Source organism: Cavia porcellus, unplaced genomic scaffold (genome assembly GCF_034190915.1).
Source record: "Cavia porcellus strain 051 isolate PalLab524CR breed Dunkin Hartley unplaced genomic scaffold, mCavPor4.1 scaffold_12, whole genome shotgun sequence".
NCBI classification, from domain to species: domain Eukaryota; kingdom Metazoa; phylum Chordata; class Mammalia; order Rodentia; family Caviidae; genus Cavia; species Cavia porcellus.
Genome location: NW_026947495.1, coordinates 83,740,438 through 83,753,951, shown reverse-complemented (window position 1 = coordinate 83,753,951; position 13,514 = coordinate 83,740,438). Strand labels below are relative to the sequence as shown.

Genomic DNA, 13,514 nt, shown 5'->3' with positions numbered 1-13,514 from the left:
AGTTGAAGGGGTGGCGGAATGACGTATTGACAGCTGATTGGGGGCAGGAAGTTCAGCTTTGGGATTTTCGAGAAGAATGGGGGATCAGTGCTGAAGGGAGGTGCTGTCTGGTGCCATGGTGATTCGCACTTGGGAAAAGCACGTCAGGAGGGTAGTTCAGTACCAGAAACGCTCTCATCATAAAATCTAACTCTGTGTATTGAATGATGGTTTGTGTCTACGTCCCGCCAAGGCCCCATTCAGTCATGGAGCAGCGGAGTCTGGCCTTTGTGACTGGTTTGTGGTCTAGCGCTGGGCTTGGTGGTGTGAGCGCTGCCCCTGCCCAAGGGTGGGGAACCAGCACACGACATAGGGGAGGGAAGGAGGCCAGATTCTCCTCTTTTGCCCTTTCACTCTTGTTGCTTGTGGCCGCCATGAAGGCTCCCCTCAACCACACCACCCTGTCTTGGAGCCAGCTGAGTGTGGACTGAAACCTCCAAAAACTGTGAGCTAAATATACCTTCCCCTCCTTCATTTTGGGTGCCAGGTATTTTGTCTCAGCAATGAGGGAAAAATAACTGAGACATGGCATTAAAAAATAAAGAAGGTAATACTCTGGTTTTTCTTCAGATCAAATAAATCTTTCGCCTTTTACTAAAAAAAAAAAAAAATAGAGAAGGCAAACTGATCAAATCAACGAGTGATTGGACAATCCACTCAGCAGCCAGTCCCTAAAATATGAAGGTCAAAGAACATAGGAAGGAACTCGTGACATAAGACTACTTAGGAAAACCAAGAACAGAATTACCTTAGACAAAGTGAAAGAGACTTTGGCCAGGTGTGCTGCTGCACACCTGGGATCCCAGTGCTCAAGAGGCTGAGGCAGGAGGATCGGTGTGAGTCAGGCCAGAGTAGGCCACATAGTGAGTTCAAGGCCAGCCCAAACTGCATCATGAAACTCTGCCTCAACAGAAAACAAAAGAGACTTTGCTTAAAATTTGCTACCCTTTCTGTATTGTTCTGTAACATTGCCGAGGAGATTGTAACAGATGTAGTAAAATAATTAAAAAGTGAGAAAATGGATTATTATAAACATTGGTGGAGAAGGAAACAATCTAGTGATCGATGTGGCAGAAATATTGAAAAATCAATAGTTGTTGCTGTTATCTCAATAGGTAGACAGAAATGGAAGTGGAAAAATTTCCACTCACAGTAGTTCAAAAACACATTCAAGCCCCGTCCTGCCCTCTGCTCATGGAACAAAATCCAGGCAAACAGAAGTCACCACGTGTCCCCAGAAGAGGGGTGCGGCTGCCGCACCCGACTCCTCACCCGGGTCAGGCTGCATCCTGCAGCCTGGTCTCAGCTCAGATGTGACAGGCGACCGTTGAGGTTCCGGATGGGGTGGCCTGTGGCGGGTGGACGCTCTGCATCAGTTTCTGGTCTGTCGCTGGCCTCCTACTTAATTATCATCTGAGTCTCATGGTGCCAGGGCTGTAACCCAGCCCTTGTGACCCTCTGTGTGTTGGCTTTCTAAGTTCTTCCCTGCCACTGGAAGAACTTTCTAAGTTCTGCCATGGTTGTTGGGGCCCATTTATGGTGTGAAGGCACCCTTACAGGAGAGCAAACTTACAGGCATTGCATAGTAAAGCTGGCCATCAGAGGCGTGGAACCATGCCCCTGCCTGTCCCTGGAGCTGGCCTGTCAGCTTCAGTCGGACCATCCGGGTCCAGCTGCTTTTCTTCTGGTGCTGCGCTGGACCAATTTGACTATTCTCAGCTATGTTTCTCTTAAGAAAATATACTGCTTCTAGCTGGCTTCAAGGATTTTGGTCGAAGTAACCCAGTCAAGGCTACTTCATCTCTGCCTGCTTGGCTTGACCCCTCCCCTCGTCCCCGGGATGCTCTTGTTAAGATAAACAATTCCTTTTAAGCAAATGTGTTTAGAGTTTGTCCACCTGACAGTATGTGACTTAATTCCGTCCATGTAACCAATTGTGCAATGCCTCGTACTTCCTGCTTGCAGACTGCATTTAAACTGAACCCAAAACTGCCTCGGTGCTGATGATTTGGAACTGAGGTTCCGCTAGCGTAATAAACAATGGTGTTGTAACTGCTCCTGCAAACTCTTCCATTCGGTTTGATATTGGCTCTTCTGTAACACAGTGAGAGTGTGTGGGTTAGGATGCAGAATATTGGGTGAATTTAAACACACGTACCCGCCCATCGTGTGCCGAGGCAGACCCCGGCTGCTGCGACTGGTCTGTGGAAGGACCCATGTTTTCTCCGCCAGCCTTCCCTTCTAATCTGCTCTGGTCTCACAGCAGAACAGGTGTTGCACGGATCCTCCCTGCACAATGTGTATGTGTGCAGGTCACAGCCTGCAGTCCTCGCCAGGACTCCCCAGCCACTGCTGTGAGACTGCAGAAGCGACAGTGCGGCAGGAGAGGACCACGTAGGACCTGAGGACTCCATGCCACTTTGAGGGCCAAGGGAAGAAGGCCTGGCTTCCCCTTCAGCTGTGAGCCAAGGCACACCCGGCTGAGAGGATGTGAGGTCCCCTCTGGCTCCGAGGCAGGGGCTGTGGAGTATGGGACCAGCGGGGGCAGCTGGACGCAGCCTGGGCCTGGTGCTTTGTGCAGACAGGAGGTTTACCTGGTGCACAGTCTGACCCCCAGGCGAGGCTGTGTTGTGTTGCTGAGTGCTGGCAGCATCAAGCAACAACAGGCATGTGGCAGGGGGCACAGAGCCCGGGGAAGCAGGGATGAGGGGCTACCGGGCCGCTCGGGGACTCTGGAGTGCACCTCGCAGTCCTGGGCAAGCCTTGATCCGTTCCTTGGGATCCATTGCCCAGTGACCTCAGGAGCCCTGCCTGGGGACCACACGATGTTCCTGCCCAAAGCCCTGGAGGATAGGCCCTGGTAGCCAAGCCTCAGCCCAGGTTGGGCGTGTGGTGGTGTAGACAGGGCAGCACGCTTCTCCCTTACCTGGGGCCTCTCCCGTGCCAGAGCATTTACATCATGGGGCTCGTAGACACTGTGGATTGAGGTTTTATTACCAGCTCACTACAGCTTTGGGGGGATTTGCAGTAACCATAATCACAAAAGATGATTAAAACTGCTGGAATCTTCCTTGCCAAGGGAATCAACACATCTACTCTGGTTTGAGAGTTGGAAGTCAACCTTGTGTCTTCATTTTCAGAAACAGGATTAAGACACGCAGATGGACCAAGGGGTGAATGTGGAGGGGTCGTCCCTGGGAATCTGGAAGAGATCAAGGGTAGGAGGGTGGTCATCGAGACATGTTACCGTGCGAGAAATGTTACAGTTCACAGCCAAATCAGGCTTTTAGAGAAAAACAAGCTGATGGCATTTCACTCTTGTCAGACTTGCGTGGCTTTCATTCGTTCCCCTTTAGTTACAAATCTCTCTGCAAGTGAACCTTTGCTCCTTTGGGCTTTGGAGCTGGAGGCCAAGCGGGGAGGAGGCCGAATGAGCTTCACCCGAGGCGACCAGGGCTGGAGTGAGCCATAATCACACTGTTGCCCGAGCTGGCCAGGAGCCGCTCGCAGAGGGGCATCTTCTGTGTGAGGCTGTCTTTGGCCTGCTATTTCCATTTAAGTTATCACTGTCAGTATACTAACGAGACTTTTTGGTTAGCGTGATTAACCAGATTAGATGTGTGGTAGACGTGATTTGGTTATGAGGTCATCAGAATGGCATGTGAAGCTGCCGAGTGATGTGCCCTTGGAATCCCAGTACTTGGGAGGCTGAGGCAGGAGGACTTCTGCAAGTTCCAGGCCAGCCTGGACTACGTAGTGAGACCCTGTCTCAAATAACCAAAACAAAGATGAGAAACCCCCCACGGTCTGTCAACTACGTTTTCTTAAAATGCTGGAGGAAGCAGCTTTCCACATCTGCTTGCCAGCAGTCCTCTCAGCATGATTTCTCCGGGGTCCGAAATCGTGGAACCCCTTGTGGGATGGGGATGGGGAGGTTCCCTTGCTTCTCGGGGCTCATGGGAGGCTGGGGGGCAGGCTCAGGGGAACCTTACCATGTCAGTGAACTGATCCACACAGGCCATGCGGATCCACTCGGGGGTGGCTGGGCTGCGCACGGCCAAGGTCTCAGGGACACTCTCGGCCCCCTTCCTCTCTTTGCGGGCAGCGGCCACCGCGTCCCAGATGGCAGATATCACCGAGGAGCCCAGGAACATCCCTGCCTCGCCCAGTCCCTGGCAGACACATGGGCCAGAGATACAAGGTTGATGGGGAAACACACACTCAGGTACACTCACAGGAAAGGGCATTGGCACAACTGCTCTCATACACAGAAATACACAGATACACTGATGTAGCCCTCACACAGATACACCCACCCACGGGTGCTCTCACACTCACACAGACACACACTGTCTCCTCCGGCTCCGTCACCCTGAGTGGCTGAGCTGAGTCCCCCTGCAGAGAACCCCACGCCCTAGTCCTTGCAGCCCTTGGGCTGTCGCCACCTCCCATGGGGCCTGGCTGGGGAAGAGGAGGCAGCAATGTTGCTCCCGGTGGCCTGGGCCTTGGTGACGGAGGCCTCAGCTCATCCTCTCCCTGCCTCTCGTCTCGTGAGGGGTGAGGACCTGCAGGGGCTCCTGGTCAGGGGTTTCGGGCGCAAACCCGCCTTCCTTTCCCTTCTCCTCTGGGGTCTGCAGCTGGAGGAAGCCGGCGCCCGGCGCCTCCAGGACTCCTGTGCAGAGTGCTGATCTGTGGCACCTCCCAGAGCAACTGTGCGGTGGGGTCTTATGTACAGAGGCCACCCTGTGACAGGGGTCACCTGGGACATGGAGTCGGCATGGCTGGTGGATCCACAGAGAACAGGGCACCCCAGGAGCCGGGGAAGGTACGGCTGCCTGTGTGCCTGCCCAGGAGGCCTCAGGAGCCCAGCACTGCTGGTCACCGTCTGGACTCCCGGATTCTGGGAGCTGAGCACTGAGTCCACGTTGCTCCAGCTGCCCTGCCTGTGCTTGGTACTACTGCAGCTGACTGCAGTTCAGGCTTCAAAGGGAGCCCAGGGCCACGGGGTGTGGAAGGGGCCTGGCCTGGGGTGGTGTAGGTGCCAGCTGTCAGCTGGGGCTTGGCTGGAGCGTCACTTGGCATGGCCTGGAGTGTCCATCTCCCTCCAGGCTGCCCCTTCTGGCCCTGCTGCCGCCAGGTGGGGTTTGCCGTCCTCCGCCAGGTCCGTCTGCCTGCCCCTCCTTGGATCCGACGGGCACACAAGGACTGGAATTCTAAAACCTGAGTTGACAGACCTCTCGGATGGACCTTTAGGGTTGCAGGGATTTTGTTCCAGCAGCAACAAAAGTGGCTGAGACATAGCCCTGGACATGGATGAGGACGCCCATGCTTACCTTGGAGGAATAGATGGCCACGGGGTTTCGGGAGTGCACGAGGGTGACGTGGAACTCTTCTGGTATCTCCGTGACTGTGGGGATCTTATAGTCATTCGTGCCCTGAGAACGCAGTTTTCCTTTCGGGGAGTATTTCAGTTCTTCCGTGGTGTACAGCCCCATTCCCTGGACAAAGGCCCCCTCGATCTGCAACAGACAGGTTGCTATTCCAGGCATGCGCCACCCCCAGTTTATTTCCAGACCACTGCGCGGCAGTCCCGGGAGAGGCCCTCTGAAGAGGTGTCTGCCTGGACTTCACAAACGTGGGAAGGGAATCCCTGCTTAGTTTATTGCGACTTCAAGTGTCAGAATAAAGTAAGCAAATTTAAGTGTTAACTTAGAAAATGACAGCACTTGTCCCTAAAGGAAAAGCTCTCGGGCCAGGGATTCAGTCTGACATCACTGGTTCCCTTCCTCTTCTGATGGAGTTTTTGGGGAGAGTGGGGAGGGTTCTCTTGGTCCTGGTGCGCTGCCTTGCTCATCAGCGAGGGAGAGGCAGGGTCAGCCAGGAGTGGCGGGGAGGTGGGAGGTGAGCCTGGGCTGACGCCACTCTCGGCCTTATGGATTTAGGGTCCATTTGAGGTGGACTCCAAGTCCCATCCAGCAGGGCTGTGACGGTGTGGATCTAGGCCTGGGGCACGCAGGGACCCCCACCTCGGGGAGATCGAGGTCTGTGGCTCAAGAGACAGTGACACAGTTGGTTGGATGAGGACTGGTCAGGGTAGGATGAAGCTGATCCCTCTGGGGACAGGTGGGTACAGGAGGGAGGTGACTGCCAGGCAGAAGCCACTGTCTGCTGGGGTACGCCAGTACAGCCTTTTGAGCTCCAGATTGCTGGTCGAGGACTAGGGACCCTGTCTCAGCCCTGGACCCCATCCCTGCCAGCTGGCAGGTGTGGGGTGGACCAGGCCTTGTGCTGAGAAGGCCAGAAAAAGGCAGAGCGGCCTCGCAAATGGGATGGGCTTAACTCTAAATTAGGGTACAACTGCAAGGAGTTAATTTCTACAGCCTCCAGGATTGCGTGCACTTGTGTACGTGTGCATGTGTGCGCACGCATGTGTAATAGGTGCTGGTGTGAACACCTGGGTGCCTGGCTGCCCAGCGGCACTGACTGGGTCCCAGGGAGGGAAGGTTCTGGAATCACCCACCTGCCCAATGTCCACCGCGGGATTGATGCTGAAGGCGGCGTCCATGAAGATGTCTGCCCTCAGGAGCTGCGTGAAGAGGAGGCAGGGTCACTGGCCAGGACCAGCTGTGAGAGGCCTTGGGTGCGCGATGGGGTCACACGCGGACGCTGCACCTTGTGTGCTCCCGAGAGGCAGTCGACATCCACCTCGGCGCAGGCCGCTCCATACACGTAGTAGGGGAACGCGTCCCCGCGCTCCTTGTCCCAGTCCATGTTGGTCTGGAAGCCTCTGCAGAGACAGGGTGAAGGTGGGGCCCCCCGCTGTTGCTTGTGTGCCCTGACCACCAGGTGGGGACTCATGGTGGAGCTGAAGGCAGTGTCTCCATGAGGGTTCACCCCTGCTGTGCCCCTCGTCCTTGCCAGCCCAGACCCTTGGATGCGGGACCCTGCCCACATCTTCCCTGCCCAGGTACAACAGCGTCATGTGAGCGGATTCACCTGAAATATCCGGTGGCCGAGAGGCTGATGGATTCCTCGAAAGCCTTTTTGATCTGAAAGAGATAATTTGTTACCAGGAAACCGGAGTTTCGGGAAGGCAGAGACTGTCTCTGCGCGGCTGTAGCTGGCACCTGCATCGGCCTCCTGGGAGCTGGACGCTGTGGGGACACTGGGCTGAGAGGGCTCGTGGTGGCTGCTAGCCGAGCCATGAACAACTGCTGCTTTTCACATCTCTTGGCTCCTAACACGGGGGTGGGGAACTCACACTTGTGTGCACTGAGCGTGTGGGTGGGATGGACACTGGAAAGGTAGATGAGGAAAAAGTCACGCCTGGGAGGGCACACAGATGTCACTGCCTGTCTTGGTGCAGGATGTGAGAGCGGACGCAGGGCTGGGCAGTGATGATGATGATGATGATGAAGAGGAGGAGCATGGTGGTGGCGACTGCCACACTGACTGTGAAAATCAGCGTGGCCTCTGGTCTGGGCTGCTGTCACCCCTGGCACGGCTGGCCTGGTCCCTGCCCTGGGAGCAGCCCTCGGGGCCTCTGCCCGCAGATGCCTCCTCTGCCCTTTGGAAAGGCGTGGAAACGCTCATCCCCCGGCCCGGCCCCGGGGGACACTCACCCACTCCTCCCACTTCCCTTTAGGGTTCCTCCTGATGACAGGCTGAAGACGGGCCATGAGGGTTTGGCAGGCATTCTGGAAATGAATATTTGAAATGACATCAGAAATAAAAGGGGGTTGGGGATTTAGCTCAGTGGTGTAAGCGCCTGCCTGGTAAGTGCAAGGTCAAGGGTTCGATCCCCCATACCAAAAAAAAAGGAAAAGAAATAAAGGGCACAGGGAGTAGGGGGTCTTTTCCTGTACTGCAGCTGAATTTGAGGCGCTGTACCACAGAGCTGCATCCCCAGCCCCGTTACTCAGGGTGGCCTTAAACTTGCAACCCTCCTGCCTCAGTTTCCTGACTTGCTGGGACTGGAGGTGTACACTGCCAGGCCCACCTGAAAATGGCACCATTCCTATGTGCATTCACCAGCTGTCCACACCAGCACCCTTCATCCCTCCCCGCCTCCTGCGTCCCCGGCCTCCACAGGCCGCAGAGCCCTTGCCCAGTCAGAGGTGTCTATGAGGAAGGGGTCACGAGGACACCAGCAAGTGTGACCTTGCGCAGTCTCCTCAGACTCAGTGGTCTGAACTCCCGGGAAGCTGGGTGGTGGGAAGCAGCGGGGGAGGGAGAAGCCGCCAGACCTTGAGGGGATGGAAGTGGACTTTTTGTCTGACCCACGTCCCCTCCCAGTCCTGTGATGTGGGTGGGGCTGTGTCGCTGGTTTTGCAGAAGGGGGCAGATTCCTGGGGAGGGTGGTCACCTGGCCCAGGCTCACTGCAGGACTAAGCTGGGACACCCTGCACTGCTGGAGCGTGTGGAACAAGGACAGGATTCTCTTCCTGACATAAGGGGATGCCAGAGGGACAGCTTTTGCGCTTCCCCCATGGGGCGGGGCAGGACAGAGCTGGTTGACTGGGACCACCTGGGTTGGAGGCCCACACCAGCCCTCCCTGGGTCTCCACCTTTCTGAGCGTTGAGAGGCGGGAGTGTTACCTGCACGGCCTTCCCGTTGATGTCTGTGCCCATGGAGCCCGCGGTGAAGACGGCATTGGGCACCGTCACGGTGCTGGTTTCAGAGAGGTGGATGTAGGATGTGGGGATGCCCAGCTCCCGGCTGGCCACCTGCCGGGTAACGGAGTGACTGTCAGCCACAAGCCCCTGCTGAGTGAGGACCTCCTGTTCTCCAAGGAATTGAGTATGAAGCTCGACTGTCCTGACATGCAGGCAGCACTGTGGAAGACCTGCCTCTTCCCCATGTGTGTGTGTGTGTGTGTGTGTGTGTGTGTGTGTGTGTGTGTGGTCTCCCCACCCCCACCCCACCCCTGCCTGCTATTGCCAGGGGCGCTGCGGGCAGCGTGGCTGCCTTGGGACCCGGGCTCTGCTTTATGTTTATCTTCATCTTGTTTTCCAGTGACTTAGCTGGGCATTTCTCCTTCATGGGGTTTGGTTGTAAAGAGTCACGATATATTTAGAAAGGCCCTGTGGATTTTTGATTTCCTAATTCCAAGAACTCTATTATTAAATAATATTCCTTCCACAAAGAATCTTCTATTTCTGATTGAGAGAGAGGCTTTGTTTCACATACTTGTGTGTGTGTATCTTTCTGAGATAGGGTCTCAATATGTAATTCAGGCAATCCTCCTGCCTCAGCCTCCCTAATGCTGGGATTACAGTTCTGCACCACCATGCCTGGCTCACATACACATTTTTGATTCAAATATCATATTAAAAAAATTCCTATTTTGCCTTTAAAGAGGAGACATTTTCCTGTTGCAATAATCCCTCAGTTTTTCAACAGTGTGAGATACACACCTAAGTATCACATGATGGTCAGCTCTGCAGCAAAGCCTGCTCCTGAGTGGGTTATGCACCGAGAGCGTGACTTTTCATTGGTTAAGCACAACTTGTCGCCCTGAGGATCTGGATGGACACATTACGCCGTTACTGCTCTGAGCAGTAGCCATAAAGTGCCAAGTATTTTATCCTTGAAAACTAGAATATGTTTTCAGAAGACCTAGGTGCTGGGCCTTCGCACACGGAAGAAAGTGGGTGCTTCCTCTGTTCTGGACCTGCTTTCCTTAGCCCTCCCCAGCATTCCTGTCTTCCTGGATCCAGGATAAGCCTTGCAGCCCACCTGCACATTTAGCGAGGGGGTTTCTCCTGATCACTAGGAAAGCGTGTTGGACAGCAGGAGCTGTGTTCCTCCCTCGGAGAGCGGGGCGCCCCTGCCTCACCTGCATCATTTTGGTGTGCAGGCCTTGTCCCAGTTCACAGCCGCCGTGAGTCAGCAGGACAGAGCCGTCTAGGTAGATGTGGACCAGAGCCGCCGCCTGGGAGGGAAGAGCTTTGTGACCAGTCTGGGAAGGCCCGTGGCTGCACACTGCTGGGAGGTGAGCTTAGTGTCCTGGAGGAACCATCGCTCACGGGCCAAGCCTCTCCTTTTCCTGTTCTGGAGAAGAAAGCCAGCACTGGTGGCTGCAGACAGGACACCCTGACCTAGGCGGCCCAGGAGGGGGCTCTTTGTGGGTGTCTTGAAGACCCACCTTCCAAAGCCCCCACCTGCACAGTACTTGGTTCTTCCCTCCCCACAAGTGGACATTAATTTAAAGCTAAGGGAACCTCAAGTCCATTTCCAGGCACACTTCTGTTTGTTAGAGGAACGGGGAGAATTTGAGATCCCTTGATGGTTCAGGGCATGGTGTTGAGGCCGGGGCCCAGCCTAGAAATTCTGATTCAGGGTCTGATGGGGGTGGAGCCCAGGAACTCAGGTTTGAAGCTCCCAGCTGATTCCGATGACTGGCTGGTTTGGGATCTTCATGAGTGCACTACAGGTCTAGGGAGAAGACTTGGCCAGATGGGCTGCCCAGTGGGTGGTACGGTAGGGGTGAGGATCCACAACCCTCGATGTGAGCCCCGTGTTGTCAGGGGCCAGGCCAGCTCTTCAGACCCACCATGTCCTTCCCTGGGGGAGGCTGTTCCCATGGGAGGGGCCACCCAGTGTGCACAGAGCTTGGTGCCCAGGCTGCAGTGGGCAGCAGGCTGGGGTGCATGGCTCTGAAAGTTACTGGGCTTCTTCTTTAGAGCAGTCCCAGGACACATGCAGCCACCCCTGTGGCCCTGTCTCCATACTGAAGAGACAAGGCAAGGGCCGAGGGTTGGCCAGGCCCAGAATGCCTCGGTAGAAAGCAGGCACTAACTACGAGATCTCCACATTAGCGAGTCTTCCCTCTAGCAGTGACTGCAACCCTCATTGCGCGTGTGCGCGCACACAATGAAAAAACAAGCCAGCAAAATACCTCTAAAACCTCCCAACTCCCATAGCTGAGCCAGGGGACATCCACGGGGAGGAAATCAACACCTGAACAACTGGGCTGTACAAAGTGCATAAAGAGAGACAAAAGAGGAAACAGGTCGGTAAGGAGCTCGAGAAGCTCGAAGATGATCTCACTAAACAGACAGCAAACTCAATAAAATGATCAGTGAGCTCACGAAGACACTGGCGAGAAGCGATGAAAAGCATGAACAGTCACTTTAGTGGAGAAGTAGCGTCCACGAAAGATACCAAGCAGAAAGCCATGTGATAAAACTATCAAAAGCATGGAAAGGAAGGGGCCAGTGTCGGAACTAGAGATGGGGCCCATGTGGGAGATCGCGCTCCCAGAGACGCCTCGGCAACACGAGAGCCTGAGACGTGGATGCGGAGAAGTCTAAGCCGAGATAAACGGAATTAGTGAAAAAGCGCCTATGACATAAAAACCTGTTTACAGAAATAATGGCAGAAAACTTTCCAAGTATGGGGGAAGAACTGGACACCCAGAGGGCCAACGTTTATGGAACCCCAAACAGCCACATCAGAAAACAGCTTCTCCATGACACGTCGTAGTCAGCATCCCAGCAGTCTGACATATGGACAGAATCCCTAAAGCTGGGGTGAAGGGTTTCAACTTCTGAAAGAAAACATCTTCCAACCCAGACTAATGTACCCTGAAAACTATCTTTCAAGATTGAGGGAGAAGCTAGGAGAGGTCTATAATCCCATCGCTGCAGAGGCCAGTGCGGGATTCCTCAGAAACCTAAGGCTAGAAGTTCCACTTCCACGTGTCTTCCCCGAAGACTTAAAGACACCATTTTACAGTGATCCACGCACACCCATGTGTATAGCGGCACGGCTCGTAACAGCCAAATCTTGGAAGCAGCCTGTGTATCACCTACTGATAGCCGGATTAAGAAAATATGTTCATGCACAATGGAGCACTAGTCTGCTGCAAAGAGGGATCATCCTGGGCATGTGTGAGGAAACGGGTGCACCCTGAGACCATAATGTTACGTGACACAAACCAGACACCCAAGCCTATGTCATCAGTATCACATGGTTTCTCCTACCTGAGAACCCCAAATTGTAAGCAGCAAAGTAACATAATAGAAAATGGGGGCTCAGGTCTTTCTGCAAAAGGGAAGGGACCAAGAGATGGAGGGGAGCTGGGGAGACGAAGGGTGGTGGGAAGCATCACGTGGCCTCCTGTCCATGTGCCTACTCCCCACAGCCGGGATCGCTCCGTCCTGCACGCAGGGCTGGTGCATGTGGGAATCAGGACGGGGTGAGGCACCAGCCCCCCGCTCAGTCGCTGTTGGGGTTGGTTCTCTGAGCTGCCATTGCTTGCAGGACTGAGTTCACTTTGCAAATCTGTGTTTCACAGGTGCACAGAGCTCTGAGGGGCTCGAGATCTGTGGCAAATAGCATCACAGCAAGTGAGTAGCCGCTGACTGTGGGCCTTGGTTTGGGCTCCCTGACTGGGCTCCTGCGGGGCACAGCCCCTTGCTCTCAGGGTGGGGGCTGATTTCTTCCCCGACGTGAATTCAGAGGTCAGTGGGGGAGAAACGAAACCAAAGGAATTGGCGGCCGAGCGCAGGAGAGACTGGTGATGGGAGGCTACACGGAGGCCGCCACAGCTCCATCGAGACAAGGCTCTCCGTGACCCGGTGCTCTGTCTTCAGAGGGCCTGCCGCTGTTGCCAGGTGGGTGCCCCAGCCCCAGCCACCACGCCCCGCGCTGGGTTTGGCCCCTGTCCCTGTGGCTGGTCTCCTGGGCAGGACCTCACCATTTACCATCCTCTGGTCCAGCTCTGTGTGCTGCTGTCACCCAACCAGCCCCTCTGCACCTGCAGGTGACACACAGCCCTCACCTGGTGGTAGTAGGCTACGGGGACGCCAATGGTATACTTCATGGGGATCACGGCGAGCCCCCTCTTCTTCCAGCGGCTCTGCCTGTTGAAGTCCTCGGCAGCCCGCTTCCTGGCGTGGAAGGACGAATGCTCCAGGCAGTCTTTCCAGCACCTCCGCAGGGGCTCGGGGTCGAACCTCTGCCTGTAGGCCGTCTGGCTCGGCCTCTTGTACATGTTCATTTCTCTCACCTGAAAGATGAGCAAAGGCAGCAGGTTCCCAGGCGGATCTGATCTGCACAGGAAGCAGATGTGACGCGGAAATCCTTCCAAGCAGACAGCTGTTAGGTGAGCACAGGGGTGCAGGTGCAGGGTCCACAGGCAAAACGAGCACTGATAACATCAGCAGCCTTGGGAACCTCTTCCCAGGTTCAGGTGCTTCTGGCTCTAGACTTGGGTGTCTCTCAGGTTGCATAAGGACCGCCTGTCCTGGGGGCAGCAGTAAGACCCTAGTCTCGCGCGGTACAGCCCGGCAGCATCTCGAGCCGGGGCTCAGAGCTGGCACACAGAAATCACCAGTCCCCTGTTTCTGAGTCTTGGGGATTTCATGAACTCAGGGATTGGCTCAGTGGCTCAGGCCTTGCCACTGCCTGAGACCTCAGGGTGCCCTTGCCGGGCCCTGGCTGGCCTTGGAGCTGGGGGCTCAGACCT

At 55.3% G+C, this 13,514-nt stretch overlaps 1 protein-coding gene across 3 annotated transcripts in view; it reads right to left on the bottom strand.

Moving 5' to 3' along the window:
- Positions 1-3,010: 3,010 nt before the first annotated feature.
- Aox4 (aldehyde oxidase 4) overlaps positions 3,011-13,514 on the bottom strand; it is a 38,929-nt gene continuing 28,425 nt past the window's right edge. For 2 of the 3 annotated variants that reach the window (XM_063258716.1, XM_063258717.1), the window contains 9 exons: positions 12,828-13,055; positions 9,879-9,974; positions 8,638-8,766; positions 7,662-7,736; positions 7,036-7,088; positions 6,712-6,826; positions 6,560-6,625; positions 5,373-5,558; positions 4,134-5,259 (listed from right to left, as the gene is read on the bottom strand). In XM_063258716.1, the coding sequence (XP_063114786.1) occupies positions 4,918-5,259; positions 5,373-5,558; positions 6,560-6,625; positions 6,712-6,826; positions 7,036-7,088; positions 7,662-7,736; positions 8,638-8,766; positions 9,879-9,974; positions 12,828-13,055 (1,290 nt within the window). In that variant the 3' untranslated portion in view covers positions 4,134-4,917. 3 annotated transcript variants of the gene reach the window in all.